A 24,052-nucleotide genomic window follows, 5' to 3' on the forward strand; every position below is an offset into this window, starting at 1 on the left:
GCCTGCCAAGGGAGACTACTGGGGTGGGAATCCCAGGTGCAAAAAATACCGCTGTGGAGGAGCTCACTGTATCAGGTTGGAAAAAAAAGAGCGCTGAAGGGCATCTAGCCAGCCACCCCATATTTTGGCTGGCATCTCCTATTCCTAATGCTTAGCACCACACTCATGATGGTCAGGAATCGCACGAGTAGCATTAGCCCCATCACACCTATGAGTGCCTCCAGTCCCGTCAGCGGTGTTACAGAAAACACAAGCAATTTGTCCATCGGGTCAGTCAACACCAGCCCTCGCCTGCAGCGAAACCGCAGAGCTGCTCCCCATGGCAGCACACACTGCCCAGGGCTTTCGGGAGAAACGGATCATCACCGAGCAAAACCAAACAAAACCCAAATAAACCACCATGTTTGTAAAACGCAGGGAAAGGCAGGGCTGCAGGCCAAAGCCTTGAGAACACAAGATGGCTTCAGAGCACCTGGAGGTGCACACAGCACTAGCAGCAACACGCCGGCAGGCTGGGAACAGCTGGGCTCAGTGCGGCTGCTGCTGGCCCTGGCAGCCCTGCTGTGTGCCGTGTCCCACCGAGCATCCAGGGTCCTGTCCTGCGGGGCAATGGAGCTGCTGCCTGCTCCGCAGCTGCCAGGAGGGAAGGATCAGTGCCGGTCAATCTGTATCAGCGGCTCCAAAAAGAGGTCTAGGGTTTTTTTCCTCCAGCAGCGCATATGCCACGTCACGGCATATCATGGACTGAGTGGCTCGGCGTAACACCGTGCTGCCAGGACGCCTGCACATTTGCACTTCAAGGGTTTTGCTGTGTTTTGTTTTGCACAATAGCAAAGCTGAACAAATATCACTTCACCTCCTCTCACACCAGTGTCTCTTGTTTTGGGAGGTGCAAGATCTGCGAGCTCTGGCCATTCTGCAGCTCATAGAACTGGCTGCTGCACAGGGTGCTGGATATGGGTGCTGAGAGCCACACCAGGGCTTGGCACCTCCAGCCAAGCAAATAGGAAGTCTACGTTCTTCTGCAGCAAGTCACAGTCATCTCCACAAGCAAAGTCGATGGCCACCAGCCACCTCCGGAGGGCAAAAGGACAGGTAACAGGCAGCAGCAGGGTGGAGGCTGAGAGGCTTTAACACACGTGGCATCATGGTCCCTCCACGGCTCTTGTGCTCAGTGCTCTACAAGCCTCACTGACACAGTGGCCACAGCCCAGCTCCATCACTGTCCTCCTCCTCTCCATCAGAAAAAGGGATTTACCTGAAACATTATGACCTCAGGCAACCTGCAATGCTCTGGCACTTGATCCACAGGCTGCTCCATAAAGGCAAAGTCTTCTGTGAACTCCAGCAGGACTTTGACCCCTCCCGAAGTGCAACGTCAGTGTGGCTCAAGACAAATGGAGAGATGTAACCAAGGAGGCGGAGGGAAAAGCAGTTTAGGAGAAATGATCAGAATTATTTGCATGGGTGCAAATCAGGCAAACAGGTCCGGCTCAAGAAGAAAAAGGTCTGTGGCTGAACCTCCTCCACATCAAATCCTGCACGTTTGTTTGGTTTCAAAACACTTCCATTTTGAAACTCACCTCCTGCTTGTTTGCTTTCATGTTAAAGGGTTAATTAACCTAAAAAACTAAACAAAACTATTTGCTTTAAGCTGACTGAACTGATTCATTCAACGTTTGTTCTTTTGCTGTAAAAAGAAAAAGCAATAGCTCTGAGCTGAGCTGATTTGGGATTTTTTTTCCCCTTCTCACCCTCCCGCACTTTCTGGTTTGGCTACCAGACTGAGAAATCCATTACCCACAGGGATCCCAGGCCAGCCTAAGCCACATCTGACAGTAAAAGAAACCAGATTCTCCATGTCTTTTTAGCTCCTGGCTTGCTTCCTGGGGCTTTCCCACACGCCTTCAGCTCCCACCAGGGCTGGTGGGCAAGCTGGGTGTTGGGGAGGGAGAGGACCCTACGCAGAGAGGCTGCACTTTCCCCTCCTCTCCACGAGTCCAGCTCTTGAGGTCAGCACTGTTTTTGAGACACAGCCCCTCAGCTCAGCCAAACCCCGGCATGGGGACAGCATCGGTGATGCCATCTCCGGTCCTGAAACCCTACAAATACCCAAGCAGCTGTGAGACGGTGTCAGGAAGAAACACCAAAGAGACAGCAAAGTGGACTTAATATGAATCTTTAATGCGCAGAACAAGCTGCCGGGAGCCTTGCAAACAAAGGCTGCGCACGGAGCCGGTCCGTCGACTCGGAGTGGTACAAAAGCCCAGCTTGCCTGCAGCATCCCGGCACCTGCCTGGCATCCCCCTCCGGGACGGGACCTTCGCTGGCGGCGCGGTGTCACCGGCCACCTGCGCCACCTTCTTCTGCTGTCCTGGGCCACCACGGCACCGGGGCCCCTTGCCCCACAGCTCCTGCCCCATGGCAGGACAGGCAGGGCGGGGGTCACCCTGTGCCCAGCAGCTCCCCTCTGCCTGGCCCTGGCCTCAAGCAGGTATCACCTGCTCCCAGGATTTTGGAGCATGTAGTCCAGGAAATTCAGTAAGAAAAGATTAAAAAGGAGAGGCTTTTATGCTGAGTCAATTTAGGTAATTTCTTTTTTTTTTTTTCCTCTTGAAAAATTAAAAAAAAAGGAAAACAAATTAAAGTCCAACTTGCTGATTGCTTGTTTCTCTGCCATCTGCGTGAGAAAGTCCTGTTTGGTCTTGCTTGTCCCCTTCCACCCCCTCTGAACACCACCCGACCCCTAACCCCACCAGCCACTCAGCACATCACAAGTCCTCGACTCCTCGGAGTCCCTTTGCCTCCCACAGCTCCAGGCCCGCACCTTCCCTCACCGCCCCTTGGACTCCCCGTACGTGTTGCGCAGCATGGAGACCATCTTCTCCTCGCACGTTACTTTGGTGTCCTTTAGGATGCTGTACCAGACCATGCCAGGTGGCCGGACTTCTTCGCTGCGGCAGAACAAGTAGGGCATGGTCTCGGTGCGGCTCTGGATGTAGGCACTGCGTAGCAAGGTCGAGCAGTGGCTGCTGACCTTCTCCAGCCTCCTCAGGATCAGGTGTGCCTTCCTGGAGGGGACAAACAGAGACAGAGACAGAGCAGTGCAGGCAATGCACAGAGGAGACCAGGAGCCAGGACTTCTGGCTTTCACCACCAACTCTGTCTTGTGGCAAGAACAGACAAGACCCATTGTCTAAGACATTGCCTTTCCTGTTTCAAGCAGAGAGAAGCTCTGTTTTACCCAAAAGTTCTGGGTATATCTACTGTTTCACAGCACCAAGTCAACAGGGCTGGAGGGACCTCAGGTCTAACCCACTAAATCAGCTTGAGTGCCCTGGGGACACTGTCTGCCCCTGGCTGGCTGGTCACCACCACCACCACCCCCCCAATGTGCTGGCCCCCATGCACCTTGGTGAGACCCCCAGCACCTTACTGCTCCCAACTGATGAGCCCAGCCCTCCCTTTCCTGTTTTCCCAAGTCTCTAGGAGGCAAATGGCCCAAAAGGACTGACACTAGACTAGCGAGGATAAAAAGCACAACATATTTAAGACAAAACAAAGTAAACCCATAAGAAACCAAGAATCCCCTTGTGGGAGTCTGCAAAGTGCTAAATCAAACAAAGGGAGGGGAAGAGGGTTTACATCAGTGGTCTGAAAGTCTCAAGATCACAGATTATTTCCTCTCTCTCTGGTGCCACAGGAAAGCTCTGGATTTGGGGCTAGGGGATTTCGCAGTTCCTCTGCAGGAATGTAAATTCCCGATAATGATATGTCAGGGGCAGCACTGTCAGTCAGTGAGACATAAACATGGGGATTAGTTGATTATGAGAGCTGTGCGGTGCTGCAGCTCGGGCTGTGAGCTGCCAGCCGGGGGGAGCGCCAGGAGCCCGATGCAGCCGCACACCACAGGCACCCGGGGACGGGATGCAGGGAAGGGCTGGCCAGAGTCACCCCAGCGCCAGGGCAGAGGGCAGAGACAGGGGCAGGAGGCAAGAGGGCACCCCAGCATCCCCAGCCAGCTATGGATATCTCCTTCTGGGGCAGGAAGCTGGGATGAAAGGCTGTGGGAAACCACACCACTGGTCCCCCAGGGCTGCGCTTGGAAAACTTTGCTGCTCCCCGCCAGGGGTGATGGGCTCAGGTCCCCAGGGGCAATGGGCTCAGGTTCAGCTTTCCAGGGGAAGGGACGAGCAAAGGCCTTTCCTGGACAACACTACATAGTAGCCATATATTGATTTAATCTATAAAGATGAGCCTGACTAGGCAATTTGAGCCTCGTTAACTACACACACTCACATATATAATAATGATATCATGGGCTGAGCTGTGCCCAGCTCTGACAGTACCTCTACTCAGGCTACTCTCCACAGCAGCCACCTGACCTTCTACAGCATCTGGTGCTCCCACTGAGCGTCAAGACCTGACACACTGCCAAGAACAGGTCCTTCACAACTGGAAATCTGCCTCCAAGAAGTTATGAAATTCTACGATGGCATTAGATGCTTTCAGTAACAGCTGATTGATTAAAGCTCAGCACAGCAGCAAACCAAAGCCTGCAGTGACTGTCACTACGGTTAACAAACGTCAGCAAATCACAGTCTGTGGTGCTGGAAGGGACCAAAAGTCATCATCTGTGCCACTTCCTTCCTGGGATCAACCTGCCTTGATGAATATCTGTCTAACCTGTTCTTAGAGCTAAGAGCTGGTGATCTTTCTAGTGCTCACCCATCCTAACGCTGAGAAATTGTTTCTTAACATCTGTGCTGATTCTCCCTTTTTGTTTTTTTTTTTTTTCCCAGGGAAGGCTGAGCAAGCACAGGGCCCACACTCAGCTCATAAGATGGACTTTTATGTGAGCTGACAGTGCTCAGGAGGAGAGTATTTAAGCCAGAATACCCTTTGCCTCTAAAAAGATGACTATCACCTCTCTAAGGCCATAAATCCATGGTCACCTTATTTATGGTAAATCATCTCTACTGCCAAAAGGGGGTATTGGCGCTTCCCCAGCCCAGCTCCTTGTGTTTGTGCAAGCATCTGTGGACCTCAATGCTGTGCCATCATGGAGAAGTTGTCCATCCAAAGGCCAACCAAGCAACCCATGGATTTTCCCCAGACTGGTTTCCACTCCAGCTCACCACAAGGCCTTTCCCAGCCATAGCATAGGGAGTGACAATGAGTGGCCATGACCAGCCCTTGAGGGAAACCCCAGTGGTGGATATCCACAGCTTGGCCCAAACAACACAAGGAGCGGACTCCCCAGCATGCGACTACTTGTGTCTGCTGGCCAAGCTCTTCTCCTCTCCTCCCCTCTCATCATTCACCTTTCTCCTACCCTCCATAGGTCTTTTTCTACCTCATTTCCCTTGGCCTCCTCTACCTTCCCATTTTCATTACTTCCATGATCTTCTGGATTCTGCTAAAAATCACTATGTTGTCCTTGCTTCCTAACATGTACTCAGGTCTCTTAACCAGGCAAACATTCCTATGTGTGAGGAGCAGCTCAATGTTAGCAAGAAGTCCAGAGGTCAAACCATCCAGACCTGCTGATGTGTCCCGTGCTGGAGGCTGGGCTCCTCGTGGAGCTGGTCTCCATACGTCCACTGCCTCTGCAGTTGCATTCAGCGCAATTGGTCCCAGGAAAGATGTTTAAGGGTGGGATGCAGCACATGATGGGTTGGCCCTATGAGGATGCTGAAAACACACTACACTGTGGTCAAGGAGGAGACAGGGTGATGGGGATGGAGGGAATCAGGCCCCTTGCTTTCCATCCAGTGCTGACGCCCCCATTTTGATGGGATTCACTGCTCTGAGTCACTTATTTTAGTGGGGTAATGAAGTCATGTGTAAATGTTAGATTTAGCTTTCGGCTGTCAGCTGTTCCCTCTTAAACAAAATAAGGAGAAAGCGAGACAGAGCGGGGCAAGGGGAGGGGTGAGAAAAAGAGAGAGGCTTTCTGGTAAAGGCTGGGTAATAAATTACGGGAGCAGTTCTTGGGCTGCCAATTTAACACCATAAATCAAGCCCTGGGTATTACCCAAGTGCTCCTTGCGGAGGACTGTCAGGTCAGAATGACCACCTTTTCAAATAATGGAAATGAAATCTTCCTAAATGCTGACCAACCTCATCCCTGCCAGAAACAGTGATTTATTGCCTTATTAAAGGGCAGGAATTGGGAGAGGACATTGGGGGAGTGAGCAAGGAGGGGAGTCACTCTCATGGCTGCCTGTGGCCAGACCCCAAGCTCTCAGACCCCAAAAGGGATGAAGCAGCCCCCTTCCCCCTCATCCCACAGCCCAGCCAGGCGGTGCCCCCATGCTGGTATGAGCCAGTGGTGCCCTCACACCTGCCACACGCCTTCTGCAGGGGCTGTCGCTTTAAGCTGATGCCAGCCAAGGACTGATTCTGGTCTTCCCTATGTGATGGATTTAGGAGGTCACAGCTGCAGTCATAAATGATGAAGAGGGGGATTTAAAAGTAGTGATGACTCTACGTGGCTGCATCCCTCTGTGGTGCCTCATGGCATGGTGGGGGAGAGGAAAGCGGAGGGGGGTGGGTGTCTACTGCTGGGCTTTCCAAAAGCCTACTATTTGGAAGCCTACTTTCCAAAGGCTCATGCTTGAAGCAGTGGTCCCACTGCAAGGGAGTGCAGCGCAGTGATTGCACAGGAGACAGGGCGCCCAGGTCGCTGGTTGCCAGTGCCAGCTGTGCAAGGATGTGCCCAAGAGCAGGAGACGTGTTACTCCTGCTCTGCCCAGCCTCAGGGGTGCTCCCACAGGGACATTCATCCCCCAGCTGCACAGCGGACAGCTATCACCCACCTTGATGGCTGGTGTGGGATGAAAACATATCCAGAGCCAGTAAAACCCTGCCCTATCTCACCTAGGAGGAAGGTACTAAAAGAGAATGAACCAGCATGAAGAAGCAAAGAAGAAATGATACCTGAGCTGGAGGGAAGGATGTGTTTACTGGGACGGCTGCAGGGAGAGGGTGGCTGTCTGGTTGCTGTTTTCCCATATGGGGTGATTTTGTCATAAATTCAGATTTTTACACTCTACTGAGAACTGACCTGGGTCTGTCAGACCCTCTTGTGAGAGGACGAGTCCAGGACTTGATGGCCTCTTATCACAGCCTCCCATCGGTACATTGCATTCCCCCTCGGTACCAGAAGGCAGCTGCTTTGGGGATGCACTTTGTCTCCTGCAGCCGTCCCGGCCGCCTGCCTGAGTGACTTGCTCGAGCAACGGAGAGGCTGGAAGTCCTGGCCTGATGCCACATCCTGACCCTGTTGTTGCTGGTGGCCACAAGTAGAGGCACGGAAGGAAGATAGTAACTAATTATTTGTCGTCCCCCCCCCCGCTCCAAACAGCCAGGCCCTGTTTGCAGTGGTCATAAGAATTGCCCTGAAAACACAGTAAAAGCAAATACTAGAGAAATCTTCCCGTTGCTGTGTCAGGAAGCGCTCTGGCTGCACAGATCTGAATGCACAGTAGCATTAAACATTCACTGGTTTAGACAGATTCTTCGGTTTTGTTGGAACAAATTAACTCCGTGAGATTCATTTGGTGTCTGTAAGAGGAACGGGGGGAGCAGGAAAGGGGTTGTTGTTGCTAAAGGAGACCAGCAGGATGAGGCAAGCCAGGTGCCAAGATGCTGCTGACCACAGAAAGTCCTGGTTTAGGGCCACCTATGAGCTAAGTTTTTAATGTCTCCTTAATGTAAACGGTCTGGTTGGGACATCTGGCTATCAGTGTGTCTTCTTGCAAGCAGCTGTTTGCAGTAACCTGTGGCTTTCATGGAAACTGGGCTCACGAGGACTCCAGTGTGATGTATTTATTACACGGAGGCAATCAACTTCCCTCTTGTCGCTCAGTTTTATGAGCGAACATTTACTGTGAAGCTGAGGCTCATCTGATAAACATTTCAAGGTACGAAAATGAATGTTCCCCTGGGAAGGAGAACAGTCTATCAAGTAAAATTGTGTTACGAGATGGTCTCCCCTGGCAAATCCTCACTCGCCTCCTGCTACGTCAGTGCCACTGTTTCTGTCCAAGCTCCCTGAGAAGCAAGGCTGGACAGCAGAGCTCTGCCCCTATCAAGAGCCTGGCACCAGCTGCTGCAGCGTCCATAGATGCTTCCCCTTGGCTTCAAATCACATATTTCTCAAGCACAGAACAGGGGCACAGGAGCACTGCTAGGAGCTCATCTGGCTCGGTGAGCAAGACAGACAGCAGCTAAATCGACCACTGGCTCCAGATGTAGCTTGGTACAGTCGGGCAACACAGGCAATTTAAATGTCACCTTGCAAACTGTGGGCTTGATGCAGGTATCAGGTTAGATAGCATCCTTCAGGAAGTGTGTTGGATCTCAAGTAACAGAAGAAATGAGGATGTGTTAGAAGAGATTGATGGTTCCCAGGGATTTAGAGAGAAAGGAACAATTGAAAAGGACAAACAAGTCTGCAGTTTCATCAAAGGAGGAGGACGGCAGTGGGAAGGATGAGCATGGCTAATGAACTACCAAAGAAACTATGACCAAGGTCATCTCTGGAGGAAGGCAAGCCGCAGGCTAGCTGGATTCATGTCCAGGAGGGGTGTAAACCATTGTGAGGAACTGTCTTGCTGGTATTATGGACAGATCCTCAGCTGCATCCAACAAGCAGATGGGAACAGTGGGGAGAGAAGGAAAACCTTTTCCAGTTATTCATGTACTGCAGGATGCCATTCCTTCACCTTCCTCTGCTCCAGCTTCTCAGAGATCAACATGTTAGAGGAGGACGCTGGATGAACCGTGTCTCTGAAAGCTTCAGAGCAGGTCAAGGCTATTCGAATCCTGTAAGAGATCTCAAGATGTCCAGAGAGATATGGCTACTTGTGAGCACTTCTCGAGGAGTGTTTCCCAAGGGGCTGGGTGGCAGTCTGGCCTATGCTGGGACACTGCCAGGACGCCGCCAGCTCCCTGGATGAACGTAGTTCATGTATCTGCGATCTCTTAGTGCCTTACCACCCCTCTCACTGTGCACCAGGGGCCTGCAGATGCAGTCCCTCTGGAAACGTTGCCCTTTACAGTCCCAGAAACAATCCCCTCCCAGCCCTTCTCAGAGGATGAAATGTAAAGTAAGGAGAAAATACTTTCAGCATAAAGCTATATATAGGTAACAGATGAGGTGCTGTGTGCTTGCTGGCATCCTCACATGGTGTCAGGGGCACCACAGAACTGAAATTTAGGAGGACCTTTCCATTGCCTACATCAGCAAGCTGAATTATTCTTCTGGGAGAGAAGGAAGGTGGAAAAAGGAATTTTGGAAATATTTACGGTTTGTACAGCAACCATATACCACTGTTAGAATAAATACATGTCAAGTCAGGTAGATAGAGAAATAAATAGAAGGAAGTGTCCATGAAACATACTATTTAGAAGACCCAAGTTTACTTGCATATAGATTGCTCAATCACTGACCCCTCTGATGGTATCAACTAGTCAATCTACAGAAAAAGTAATAATCTGTTCACCGCCACCTCAGCTCTGTCCTTCCATGGGCTCAGAACTGTTTTCTCATACAAATAATCCCGCTGCAGCAGGGTGTTTGCATGGCCACACATGTCCCAGCCACACAAGGACCTAGCAGGTGCCCAAAGCCAAGCCTGGGGCGAGTAGTCCTCTCCTCAACTGTCCACAGGGAATATTGTCTAGGTGTGGAGGAAGCTAGTCCAAATGCAGGATGGCAGAACGGATCTCTCCTGGGTGTAGAATCCACCCTACTATGGGGGAGGCTGGTCCTGGAGGTCACACCATGTTCCTCGATACCAGTGGGCTCCACCAAAAACTGCCCAAGAGGGATTCTGCTCCCCATTACCCAGGTATTTGTCACGCACCAATACTACCCTAGAGGGATGGATTTGCTCTGCATTCCTCAGACACCTCCAAGGTATACAGCTGCCTCTGTACTGCAGCTCTTGATACCTAATGCTTGTCACTCTGCACACCACTCAACACACACCTGCTGCATTTGCGCTTCATCATCACCGTTTCCAGCCATCCACCCTGCAATGACTCAGGGCATCTCTGAACCCTAGGGCAGCCATGGTCTCGTCTACCATGGGCTCTACAGCTGAAGAGGATGAGTGCTGGTCCCGGTTTACACTCCATCCCAGGCCTAATTTACACCCTTTCCCCCCACCCCACCAACTTTTCCAAAAGAGCCAGCTCATCTGCAGTATCACCCGCCTGGTTCAGGCTGGTTGCTAATGGTCCCACGAACATTCATCCAAGGGCCACCAAGCTGCCAAGTGGCCCATAAGCATTCATCCACAGACCACGCAGGACCTGGTGGTCCTAGTGGGTGGGAGGACATTTTGGTGAACACCACAAGGGGACTTCTCTCAACTATGAGGAGAAGGAAATGAGGGTCACATCAACAGTGGCCAAGCAGAGGGGTGCTCCCGGCAGTGGGGCAGGGGAGAATGCCGGGAAGGGACAGGTACCTGGGCCCCAGCTCATCCTCACTGCGCCACACGAAGTCTCCAAACTTCTCATAGTGGGAGTTGTAGTGGTGCTGGACTCGGAAGAGCATGGAAGCGGAGACCTCCATCAGCGTGTTATAGGCTGTCTGCTGCTCTTTCCCACTGGTGTAGCCATTGTAGAGGTTGTAGATTTTGTCAGCTATCTCTGGAAAGGATGAGGAGGGAGGGATTAATGAACAGACAGACAGTACTACGGAGGAGGAGGAGGAGGAGGAGTGAAGCCCCTGGCAGGAGGGGTGGGCATCTGATGACTGCCAGTCCCCTGGGACTGCAGCAGGGTTTGGTGACCTGGGGAGCATTTTGCATTCCCTCTGGCTAAACCAGCAGTGAATGCCCTGCATGAGCGGAGCGGGCCCAAAGACTCCAGCAGTACTCCATGAAGGAACGGGAGAAGGAGAGAAGGGCTGCCAGCACAGGCAGACACAGCCTTGTCCTCCCAGGTAGGGCAGGCAAGCTTTGCCCACACTCACCAAACAAAAAGCCATTGCACAGCTACGATGCTGAAGGGTAGGAAGAATACAAAAATATTGATAATAAGATGGTACTTCAGCCAGAAATACAGCACATCATCACTGCATGTATCTACTGGGCAGCTCAGATGTATTAAACAATAGGGTGCACTGATGCAGAAAAAAGATCTTTTTGGAGATGAAAAATGCACAAAACTCCATTTCCTTCCCTTTCTTTAGTCTCTCCTTAGCTCATTTTTCCTGGAAATGCTTATCAGTAACATGGAGCAAAACATTAATAAAAACTTTCCTTTGTGTGCTTTTCAAAACAGAAAGAAAGCAAGAAAGAAAACAGGTAACCTGCCTTGCACTTAGAAGAATCTTTTGAAATTTGAAAGCAGCCAAGCACTCAGGGCATAGAAACAAATCGGATTGGTTTCAAAACTGGAAAATGCAAACGTGCAGAAGTGGCTAAGCTTTATGGTATTTCTGTTTCAGAATGGAACCAGCTGCCACCAGCACCCTTTTAAACACCCAGAGCTGACAGCATCTAGCACCGCTCGCTTTTGCAGGAAGAGATCGCTGCTTCTCCAGGGGACATGCCAAACACATGTTACTGGCCCCCATGGCCGTGTGCAGGGAAGGATGCCATGGCACTGCGTGGCACAGGACCACAGGAGCTGCCCAGCCGAGGGGACTTTGCTACTGGACACTCTTGTTTGTCACCCCTTCCCAGAGGAATGTCCCTGTGCCCTTGGGTGAACTTACGGGAGCCCTTCACACTGGGAGAGGAGGGACTTGAGGGGCTTGCAGGAGTACAATGAATAGAGGAAAAGCAAAATCAGCAGGAAATGTCTTCTGTTGTGGAAGATGAGGTGCCTGAACACTGACCTTCTGCCTTGCTGTCGTCTACCAGTGGGCAGGCTGTCCTCAGGGTGACCGTGCTCAGCTCCGAGTGTCTCCCTCGTGTATCCACCGCATAGAGGGTAAATCTGGAAGGCAGGAAGGAAAAGGAAAATAATGCCTTTATCCCTCAGTCCCACACTGCCAGGTTGTTATGGGAACTGGCCTTCACAAGAGCAAGCAAAAATGTGGTCCAGGCTCCTATCAGTCGGTTTTGGCATCTCCAAAAGACATGAGATGAACTTGGCCTTAGAAGAGGAGATGACCCGGGGAAAGGAGCCAGGGCTGGGCGACAGGCACAGCATCCCCATGCAGCATCTGTGGAGCTGCATCCCCTCTCCCCCTGCCATCCCTGGGAGCCCTGCAGGGCTGCACCCTGTAGCTGCCTGACTGCAAAGACTTGGAAACATCTCTGGGGTTGCTTTGCCATGCGCTGATGCAAACATCAGAACACTGTGGCATTTGCAAGCTGGGCTCCTCTCCCGCCCTCCTGAGAGCCAAGCAGTAATTCCTGCCATAAGTGGGCTCTGTGCTGACAAGTGACAGCTCGTACACATCCTGTGAACGGCCCTTGAGGTTGTTTTCTCCTTCATTTCCTCACCAGGGTGGGGTTGGTAAAAGGGTGGGAATGATAATTTCACACTTGAAGCTAATGGAGAGCATCTGACAGTAAAATATGGCTTTTGTGCTGAATGAAGCATTGAATAAACAGGCTGTGGCTGCATGGGATGTCCTGGGATGCTGAGCTCAGAGTCCTGGTCAGAGTATCAAAGCTCCAAACTGAGAATGCTTCTTCGCAGCAGGGGCTACAATCTTCCGTCCACTCTCCCAAAAGGCATCAGTTCATATTTATTCGCTCTGAGCCAGGCACGGAAACTCAAGCTGGCTTTGACAAAGTGCAGGAGCTGCCTTGAACCCCTCGGAGGTCTGAGATGCCTGGTGGTGGGGTACCCAGATCCCAAGAAATAACACAGCCCCGCTCCTTATCCTGAGGTAAAAGCAAGCAGCTCTTGCGAGTGAGTGCAAGGAGTACCATAAAAGCAGCTGAAGCTTAAATGGGATTGAGACCCTGAGGTATGTTTACTTAAGGAATGGTCCTAACTCCTTAGCATCCTTAATGGGAACAGAAGCAATGCCTCCCTTTTCCTCACCCCACACACGAGCACTGCCAGCTCCCCCCTCCTCCCCACTGGCCCTGAGCACCCCAGATGCAGCCGATAAGAGCTGACATTTGCACGGTAGCAATTCCCAGCACAGGACATACTCTCTCTGAGCAATTAGCATTAACAATACTTGCAGTCTGACAGGATGCCAGCAGACTGCCAAGGAACCCGGTTCTGCGTAGGGACAACTCCCATTGTCACAAAGCTGGGGCATGCAGGGGACACGCATGCTGAGCTCACTCACGGAGCCGTTATTTAATTCTTTGGCATGACATCATTTTCCTTAATTTGCAAGGAACGTTGCTCAGAGTGGGAGCATCTCAGGAAGGACATCCACACCGTGCAACTTCACAAGTACCACACACAGGCTGTTCTTCCGCTATAATTAAGGGACAGCAACAGAGCAACAGGGTAATATTGAATTCAGGGCAGGAGTCTAACTTCAGGGCTTTGCATCCCATCCCAGAGGTGACACCGTCCCTGCTCCTCCCTTCAACAGACGAGGGGTTCAAGGTGACTAAGGAGTCTCTTGCTGCGAGCAGGTAAGCTATGTGTCTCTGCAGCTTGGCAGCATGAAACCCTCTTTCCAGGTCCAGAAAGCAACAGCAACAGGGGCACCCACTGTTGGGTGGGGGGACCTCAGCCCCAGCAAGACAAGGAAAGCTGCAGTGGGAGAGCTGGGCAGACCCCAGGAGTCCTGCCGCCCGTCCAGGTGCTCAGCAGTGGGCAATGGTCTTCTCACTCATCAGCACAAGCACAACAAGCAGTAAGAGAGCTGGAAGTACAGGCTACTGCCATGAGCTGATCTCCATCCCCATTCTGGGGTCACTGGCTTAGCTACAGTGGCCATGCTTTTCTTTTTTAAATGGGTGAGCACAGCTAATGTGTAACCTCTGCTCTGCCCATAGCAGCTCAGTCAGTAAGGCTCCATTAGCTCTGAGGCAATCAGTGCCAGAGCACTTTCCTAGAAAAACAGAAGACTTTTATCACATTGCTATTGTAATGTTCGTTCAGCAATTAGTGCCCACATCACATATTCCATCACCAGCCGGGTCAAGAGGACTGGCTGGGTGTTAAAGCACATGCACCCACCCCTTTGGGTGATGTTCAAGACCTGCGTTAGCCCTTTGGCTGCACTTTTCCCCTCTGCCCAGAACACACAGAAACAAAGTCACTCGGCTGCCAAGAGCAAGAGCATCTGTACTGGGCAGGCCTGGGTTAAAAAACACATATCAACAAACAAGCCCTTCATTTCACCATTTTTTCAGATGATATAAGGATAAAAAAAACCAAAATGTAAATGACAAAACATCAGAATCAAAGTGATTTTGATGTAGTCAAAAATTATTTTCTGAGAAGAAAAGTAATTGCTTTACTTCACCTGAAACCCATCCCCTTTCAAGAACCGTAGAGGAAAGGATTGAATTTCCATTCATCCTGAATGAGACATTTTGGAATCAGCACCAGTAAATCCAGCTCTGGTGGAGGCTGGCAGCCCCGGCTGCACGCAGCCCTCTGCACCGCTCTAACTCCTTCCAGCAAGTCATCTCAGAAGGTCTGAACATCAATTACGGTCCAAAAATCACCCTGAAGCACAGCAGTGCTAATAGCTCTGTTTTATCAATGGTAAACAGAGACATACGGGGTGAAGCATCGTGCCCTGGAGAGGCTCAGTGACATGAATGATTTGGAAACTCGGGAGATGGTGGCTTCCAATCTTCTTCTCAAACCACTTGACCACACAGCCTCTCTGCGGCAAAACACTTTTACAGCCAGTTAATGGCACTGCGCAGAGTGCTGGGGTTTATTTTTTTCTTTTATTCCCGGAAACAGACAATTAAGAGGAGAGAGCGCAAAGATGTGTGGCTAGTGTAAACCCGGCATTAACGGTCAGATCTTGCTTGCTACACCTGAGCGAAACATCTCTGAGCATCTGAGCATCCGGCAGATGCAAGCAAGGAGCTGCTGGCAGGGACAAGACCAGCCTGGGACCCAACAGGGCACCAAGAGGGTGGCTGGCAGGAGGAGAGGGACCACCGCTACACAGGAGGGATGGGGATGTCTGCACAGCAAATAAGGGGAAAACCAAAGTGAGCATGACTGAGGGAGGGAGCTCTGCAGGGCATGTGGTGGGCTGGAGTCCAGCTCTGCAATGCTACGTGGAGATTGTCCTGCCATACTTACATCTACGTACAGCGCTTTGGGCCAAGGATGAAAACAGGCAGCATCCTCATGGATGATGAGGAGCTGCACCTAATTATGCCAACCCTGGTAATTTGTTAAAAAAAAAATAAAAATAAAATAAAAAAAAAAAAGGAGGCCAAAGAGTGGTTCTGACTGCTTTGCCCAAGGCAGAGGATCTCTGGGGTAAAGTCAAAGCCAGAAACAAAAAGGTCCCAGACCCACACTTGGTGCATGAAACCATATCAGAAAACCTGGAATGCCATATGGTAGCTGTGATCTGGCAAAGCCTCCTTCATAACCTGGAGGTGTTTTGTTTAGCAATAAACTTTCCTCACAATGTTTTCTCATGTTCTCCCTGTGCTTTCCAAAGGAGCTTGGGGCTACCTGCTACCGTCTCACAGCTGATCCTCTTTTTCACCCGTGCCTTCAGTAAGATTATATACAACATTTGATATTCTAGAAATACTAATATATATATTTGCCCAAAGAGCTTCCAAAGAGCATTTCACCACTCAAAGCACATATGCTCTTCGCAGAGATCAGCTCCTCCATGCCTGGAAACACCACCACCTCTGCCGCAAAACCCAGCATATAGGGTCCTATAAAGTAATGCCGCTTCAATGTTTACTACAAAATCCAAACCTATTGGGACCCAAAGGAACTTTTAGAGAGAGATAGAAAGCAATTAACATGTGGCCTCATGAAATGTCAACACCTTCCTCATAGATACCCCACCCAACGTTGGCTGGAGCCTGGATTTTATCACTAGGCTCAAGATGCTTCTTGAAGAAGGAAGAGAAAGTGGAGGGGCGTGTTAAAGCTTCGGTTCCTGGAATCTAACGACTGTGGAAGATAGTCAACTGTGTTAAAAAAAAAAAAAGAAAAAAAAAAAAAAAGGAAAAAAAATATCTATCCCTTCTCAATTGAAAGAAAAAGAACCCCAAACACAAAATTCTAAAGGCATGAAATTGTAAGGCTGACGATGAACCCCCAGAACATGTTATTTATTTATAGACAACAATGTCAGCTCATGTTTTTTTTAACTTCCTCTCATGATGCTCATGATGTTTGAGTGCTTTACTCATGATCCTTATTTGTGGGAAGGGAGATAAGGACTTCTGCATCTGACCTTCCTCAGCTCAGCAGCTGATTTCTCTATATCCTACAGAGATACCACAGGCATTTCTGTTCTGCCTTGTGCACTGCTCTTCCAGAAGCCTCTGGGCTCATGCAGCTGCTGAATGACGTGCTGTACCACAAATGGGCTGTAGAGAAAAGGCTCCAAGAAGGAGTCCAACAAGCACTCCTGCAGCTGCCAAACACCCCGCTAAGTGACCGTGTGCCTATGAGTAGCTGGCTGCATCCAACAGCAGTGGCTGTTGTGGCAAACCTGGGCTGTGCTGAGGAGACCCCTGCACTGTGTAAATGGGGGACAGGGCAGAGACGCTGCTCCAGAGTGCGTCTCACGATTTCCAAAGTGGTGCAAGCTGCTCTCGTCAGTAGGGCTTGAGAGCTTGGCTGATAGGCCTGGGCTGGGCACTCTGCTCCTGTGGCCACGAGACTGTCCTGCTGCTAGCTCCTGGAGCTTGGTGCAGGGCCGAGCTGTCCGGGGTCACACATGTGGCACAACGGATGCTCTCGCCCCTGGCAGCATGGTGCCACCACCATGATGCTGAGCACAAAACCACAAATCCTGACCTGTCTGAGGTTGCATCACCTTGGTGTTATGTGCAAGCCCTGTCATCACCCTCTGGTTGGTCACAGCTTGTCCGTGCCTTCTGCACAGCCCAGGGTCTGTGGGCTCGCACGCAACCAGCGCCACGCTGCTGAGGCTGGTCCAGCATGCTGACACACAAACATCACACCCCTGCTTTGCCAGCCCTTCTCACCTCCTGTTCCAGCTGAAAAACAATTTGGAGGCCTCTGTTTAAAAGCTCTCAATGGACCAGCTCTTGGCAATCCCTGCCTCCCCACTCCCCGGTGATTTCAACACGGGGACTGGGCACGAGGAACCCGGGGCCCGCAAGGCTTGGGCTGTGCCCGGACTCAGGCACGGGCAGAGCGGAGCTGCCAGGAATGCTGCAACAAACACACATGGGTGTAAACACACTCCTCACACCCAGCACTGCACACCCTCATGCTCAGGAGACCCACAGTGTCCTCTCCCAGTCCTCCAGGGCCTTCAGCTCCCAGACACCAAGGTGAGGGGCTCGCTGAGAGCGTGTGAGTGTTTCTTTGTGCCGATACAGCAGAGCATCAGTGTGGTGAGCAGCAACAAACCTTCATCTCAGCATCTCCTGGCTACTAAAACCATCAATAAATTTACACAAAGAGTTTCCCTGAAAGACTATTTTGCAAGTTGGGAGAGCCATGGGGTGCTGTGGGTGTTCTACCCCCAGCTGCATGCCACAAGGTGTGCATGATCCATGGGGCCACTGGGCACCCACACACCCCTGTCCCCCCTCCATGGGCTCATACATCTCCTGCTGAGCCTCCCAGCCATTTTCATTGAAGGCTATGGAGCAGAAGCGGTGCTCGCCTGCCAGCAGCAGTCTGGGCAAGCACAGAAAGGGGGTGGGGGTGTTTAGTGCAAGCATTCCCAATTCAGAAACCATTACAATTTAAAAAGAAATAAAATCAAATAAAAAGCAGCCTGTTCACACAAGCCACAGGAATGCAGCTTAGCTTACTGGCGACTCTGTGATTTGGCATAATTAAGAAAGGTAAATGAAAACAACCCCCCCCAGTCTCTGCAGCAAATGCCAAGCAGACAATAAGCAGGGAGTGGTTTTTGAAAGGAGAGGACTTCTTGGTCTATTTGTTGGGCCCTGACTTTGGGCTGATCACTAAAGTCATGCCTGTGCCCACGGTGCCAGATAGCAAGCTGGGCTGGTACCCTGGGACAGGACTGGGCACACTGCATGGATGGGACTGACCATGCTGCATCCCTACCAGAGGCTCTGCTGGAGGCCTGGGATGTGGGCTGAGCTTTACAGGGGAGTGGATGTCCTTCTGCTGCCTCCCCAGGGCTGGAACTGTCACAAGCATTACAGCAATCAGATGCTCCTGTTAGGGCATTTGAATCCTGGCGGGAATGTGGAGCAGGGCTGGGGGGAAGGGGCTTGCTGTGACCTCAGGCTGTGCCATCACAGAGGGGGCAGCTCACCCTGGAAAAGGAGTTTCTGAGCAGCTCGGTGCCAGCTGCACGCTGGGGAGAGGCACCGAGGAAGCCACCACCAACCTGCCACCACCACCCACAAATTGCTGCTTATCTATCATACCTCTTCTGCAAAAGGACCATCTCCTTTTCTGCATTGCCATTATTGCTGGCTCTGCCTTCCTGCAGAAACTATACTGCAATAAGGAAGCAGTGGATAGTGCCATCTTGAAAAAAACCCATCTTTTAGAAAGCTCTCCTCACAGCTCTACCACCCAAGAAAAGTACCTTTTATAACTGGGCTTCTTTTAACCATCTGTGACAACAGACCTTGCTCCCATCAGCATGATGGAGGAACAGGTTAGCAGCAACGCTGGTACCACACCAGAGCATTGAAGCTTTGCTGTTACACGAATACATGAGGCTGTCAGTAAACTGTTCTCACAATTCACACCTTTTTTTCCAGGACAGCAAGTGCTGCGAGACTAATCGTTATCCTTCAACAGATGCCTCTCAACAATACCAGACCACAGTTGTCAGATGGAGGGAAATAAATGTACCTGCCACAACATGCCTCAGGTGTCTGATGCCTTTTGGAAGCATATAAAGCAGTGCCCATCAAATACTCCTGGCAGGAGGAAGAACACAGGCTGCTCTGCACAGTAAGAGGCTGCTTGTTCAAGAAGACCTCTGGAAAAGGGCAGAGGAGACCTGATCTCTGAGATGGTGAGGACAGGTGGAGCAGCTGTGGGGCTGGGAACAGGGTTGCACAGCCGTGGGTCCATCTCTGCTCTGTGGCAACCCTGGAAATGTCACCCAGGGTTATCTGCACTGCAAGTTTACTTTGAGTTGCAGCTGATGCCATGTCCATACTCAAAACCACTGACTTGAGACTGTGGTACTTAGGGGAGCTACCAGGGAGAAGAGCAGGTCTACTTAATGCATTACAGGAGTGCAGCACAGGACAGTGCCACTTTGGTGTCACGGCATCCCCCCACCGCACTCACAGAAGTGTTCTGCGGCACCCACTGCACGTACCACAAACCGCAGAGCTGCCACACACTGCTGCTTGATGAGAGACGCAGAAACTAAAGCAGTATCAGATGCCTTCTTATCTGGCACCTGGATTTATCTGAGGCAGCAGCTGAGTGGCACTGAGGAGGTGACAAGAGGGAGTAGAGGCTCACAGGAGACTGCCGAGCATGTCTACATGCAAGGTCGACCCCCAGGTAGCACAAACAAGGTACCTTGGTGACAGTCTATCAGTTCAAGAGCTGACAACAGGAAAATACCGCTCCGTGACTTTGGGCACTGAAACGCTGTCTTCCCTCGGCACTGGGTCAGCATACTATGCTGCTCCAGGTTTCCTAGGTTTGTCCTCTGTCTCTCAGCTACAAAGCCACGGAGATTCAAAACCTGCAGCGGGGAAGGTGCGAGCACCGATCCCCCTGCTCCCACGGCAGACACTGCATGCCTGAGCCAAGCTACAACGCAAATTCGCTCAGCTCTCGCTCCCTACAGCACTTCATCAATCTCTTTGTGTTTCAGATCCCTGTCAAACAAGATCCAAAAAAAAAAAAAAAAAAAAAAAAAAGGATGAAGGGGAAAGAAATAAAATTAATTTTAAACCTTTTTTTAAATAAAGATCATTTCTTGCTACTGCCTGGATCCATTGCCTTCCCACTAGAGATATCCCCGGCAGGACGCTCACCTTCCCAGCTTCAGCTGCAGCGTCTCAATTTCCCAAGATTTCCCTCGAAACCCTGTCAATAAACCCCACCGGAGCAGCGATTCCCAGTACCACCATGGATGTGAAAGAGGGCCTTGATACACAGGCCACCATCTGTTCCCTAGAGCCCTGCTCCTGAATGATACCTGTGTTGGAGGGCCAAGATCCCACAAGGAGCCCCTTTGCCAGACGGACACCTTGCAAGCGGCAGTGCCAAGATTGCCTCAGGTGAAAAAGTGTTTCACTGGAAATGAGGGAAAAATGCCAGCCGGTTTCAGCAGGGCCATGGTTTCACCCAGAAGGTGCAGCACGGTCACTGTAGCCCTCCTGGCTGCTGCATCCTTCACTGTCCCAGGGCTGGAGCACCAGCAGTGCCCCCTGCCACCCCCCCGCCATTTTCTCTGTCTTACAGACTTCCTCCTTTGTCACCCCTGCCCCTTGCAACCACTGGCAAGGAGCAGATAATTACTGCCTCACCCTCAATAAGGTTTCTATTTCCCCCGTGCATGGCTCACACTCAGAATACATCCTTTCAGGAGCAGCTTTACGCCACTGATTAGCAGAGCAAGCTTCTCTGTAGAGAGGGGCCGCTGCACTGCACAAAGCTTCAGCTGGAGACAAGACGTGGATGAGAGAACAGCTCCTTGGCACGGCAGCAGGACAGCACACCCAAAAAAAGCTGCCCTGACATGAGATAGCATTAACATTGCAACCCTGGGGCTTTAGCTCCTAGGGGTGCTCCGAGGAGCAAGAAGTCTCTTATTAGCTTGAAGATGCCCAGTAGACCCTCCGGGGTGTCCCACAGGGATGGTCCCTGAACCCTGAGGACAGGACAATGGCAGAAAAAGCAGGATCACTCTGGAATTACCAGCTTTGGGCAAAACGGATAGAGGGTGTCTGAGGTCCGTATTTCTTGGCAGTTGTGGCCTTGCTTTCGTCCTGCTGGCTGCGAGGATGAAGATTCGCAGATGTGCTTATAAAGGCAATGCAGCAAAAATTGGCCCAGCTCTTTGCAGTCTCCACTGCCTGTCTCAGGGCTTGAGGCAAGTTGTTTCCCCCCTGCCTGGCAAGGCCAGAAAAAGGCCCAGGTTACCCAGGATGTGAATTCCAATGTCCCTCAGTGGGGTGAAGAACCAGAAGGAGGTGGTGCTGAGCCACTACGGGCTGCTGCTTTTGTCTCAGTGAAGCAAAAGCAGCCCGTATCAGTCTGTCGAGTGCCAGTGTCCCTGTTCTGCTGGGACTCACCAGGAGATCCCAAACAAAGCCTTTGGACAAAGGTCAAATGAGTTGCCTTTGACTCCCCGTGCTGCTGGAACAATTCCCCCCACGCCATGGCTCAGATTGACGCCTGAGGCTGCAAACCACAGGGGCTCATCCTGCTCCGGCTGCAGAGAGTCAGCAAGAGCTGGTGATGGATCAAGCTGTCCTGGGCACAGCACAGCCAAGGAGGGCTTTCCCCAGGCTCTGCATCCCACATGTTCCTCGGGTCCTGCTGCAGCCTTCACATGGGCACTGCAATGACCATCAATCCCTCTAGCTCTCCACAACCCCCCCACCACTCCCAGGGCCAGGGTATCCCCAGGCAGCACCCGCATCCTCTTTCCCTCCCGCTGTAATACCTTCTGCTACCCGCTTTGGCCCAGGACAACCCTGCCACTCTTCCCAAAGCCACAGTCCAGCCCACCCCACCCCCTGTTCCCCGAAGCCTCCAGCCCCAGCTTCATGAAGGTTATGTGTTGTGGGGTAGATCATTACTCCATTACTCCGAGGTTTGGCTTGTCTTCTTCACAGGGATCTATGGTAAGTGGCTTTCAGCCTCATCTAAAAGCATTAGTCCTGCATGCTGGGTGGGTGTCCCAGGAGAGATGCATCACTTCAGTACTTGGGCTGCTCCTAGGATGGCTGCCGTCCTCCTCCGTGAAGAGACAGCAGGGCTCAGGGAGGCTGCGGCTGCAGGAGACGAGAAGGCTGCTCAGAAGAAGGGAGGGAATAAATCAAACTCTTCCTCCAGTTGTGCCAGGGAGAAAGGAGAGACAAGCAAGGCCCTGGACCCCTGCAGTGAGCTCCACAATGGAAATGTTCACAGCTAACCATACCAGCCGCTCAACCTACCAACACTCTGCCAGGCTTGGCCATCGCCGGCCCTGGAGAGATGGGGGGAGAGGAAGGTTGTGACCCTTGGCAAATTGGGAAACGCCTGCCCCTCCCAACCTCACAGTCACTCTAAACAAGAACCAGACACTCGACAGTTCGCTACCCCAGGAGATCCCCTTGGTAGGGCTTGTTCTCATCCTCCTGGGGGCTTGGCTTCCATCTGGGCTGCTGGTTGAAATCCAGCCCAGGCTGGTAGTGACTTCAAAAGCCAGTGTCATCTGCAGAGTAGTGGGTGGTCCACGTCAAGCGAGTCGATGGCTGACTGTTCTTATATAAGCCACCACAATAGGGCCTCCTGCTCAACAGCCTCAGAAGAAAGGCAAAGGGCTGGCTGCCTCGACCACAGGGAGCGGAGCCCATCCTCAGCCCCGAGGGTGGTCCCACTGGTGCAGGACGAGTCACCTTAGTAGGCTGGCATGGGGAGGTGGTTGTGCATCCCTACTAACAGAGGCTGTCGATCTATCTACCTCTGTTGGGTTTGTCCTCAGCACCATTGGCCAGCCTCAGCTTCACCCTCCGCACAAAGCACAACAATAACCGCACACAAGGGAATGGCTTGGAGGAGGGGATCTCCTCTGCTAGCTGTGCTTGCAGCATCCCAGGCAGGATCCATATGTGCCAGCCTCCGAGAGGCACCCACACCCTGTGCCGGGCTGCAAGAGCAGCAAGGGCAGCCAATGGGTCCCTGCAACAGCCCCACAATGCTGGCACAGGGATGGCATGGGGGGAGGATGGTGGCAAGGCAGGGATGCTGCGTGCCCGCAAGCCCCAGCAGAAGGACGCAAGCCAGGTCTGCTGTCGCTGCTGCCCGCTGGCCTCTTGCCCCATGCCCCGAGGCCCCCGAATCGAGGGGGGACAGGGCCAGGGGCTGGCAGTGGGCAGGAGGTTCTCACAGCTCTGGCAGGCAGAAAGGGAGGGCGGAGGGTAGGACGAGGCGGGGGGGCTCCGAAACAAATAATAAAAACAAAATCCCAGTAAGCACGTTAGAATTCGTTTGAAGTACAGAGGAGCTTTCAGGCAGGGTTATGTACATCTCCCAGCCCGGCGTGATTTACACATTCCTTGCAAGCAAAGGAATCTTCCCTGATTTGAAGTAAAACAGATGTTTTGTGTTTTTCTCCACTACGCGCCCCCCACCCCCCGTCCTCCCCAACTCCCAGTCTCCCCACCCCCTTGTAATAATTTCTTTATTGAAATGATGGCTATACAGCCAACCAGCCAGGAGCGAGAGCCCTGCTACCCTCAGCGAGCCTCTGCCAGGACTGCAGACCCACTGCCCCACATTTCGGGAGGGTGCCTCGCCATTGCGGTGGCCATGCTTGCAAGCATCCAGAGGTGTGGAGCCAGCTCCGCTCTCCTGCAAATGCTGCTCTGGGGTCATCGCTCCCTGCAGGTTTCTTCCCTTGCTTTTCCCTCTGCATGGAAGGATTGCAACTCCTCCTCTGCAGCTAGAGCTAGGACATGGACCCTCCATCCCTGCTCCACCAGCCCAGGTCCAGGAAACTTTCTAACCTCTACTGTCAGTCCAACGCTGTGTTTAATGGTGGGACTTGCTCTGGATCCTACACCTTAGGAACACACCTCACCCTGGCTGGGCTCTGTCCCAGCAGTGTCGATCGAGAAGGGCAGTCTGGCCAATGCCCATGGACTGGCAGCAGCTGCATTGCTTGCATATCCCAAGTGGAACAACCCAGCACAGGGGATGGCGTTAGGCAGGCAGGCTGGAGCTGGGACTTTCTCTTGGTTTGAGGACTATGTGACCTCAGCCAAGTGACTTTACCCGTATTTTT

At 51.9% G+C, this 24,052-nt stretch overlaps 1 protein-coding gene across 1 annotated transcript in view; it reads right to left on the bottom strand.

Annotated features, from left to right (window-relative positions):
* Nucleotides 1–2,169: 2,169 nt before the first annotated feature.
* The window catches only part of ASTN2 (astrotactin 2), a 353,993-nt gene continuing 332,110 nt past the window's right edge, over nt 2,170–24,052 (bottom strand). Inside the window, exons 21-23 of the mRNA XM_055720179.1 lie at nt 11,864–11,964; nt 10,485–10,668; nt 2,170–3,071 (exon numbers count right to left, since the gene is read on the bottom strand). Of these exons, the coding sequence (XP_055576154.1) occupies nt 2,834–3,071; nt 10,485–10,668; nt 11,864–11,964 (523 nt within the window). The 3' untranslated portion in view covers nt 2,170–2,833. The remainder of the gene's footprint in view (nt 3,072–10,484; nt 10,669–11,863; nt 11,965–24,052) is intronic.

Source organism: Falco cherrug, chromosome 9 (assembly GCF_023634085.1).
Source record: "Falco cherrug isolate bFalChe1 chromosome 9, bFalChe1.pri, whole genome shotgun sequence".
In the NCBI taxonomy this organism is placed as follows: domain Eukaryota; kingdom Metazoa; phylum Chordata; class Aves; order Falconiformes; family Falconidae; genus Falco; species Falco cherrug.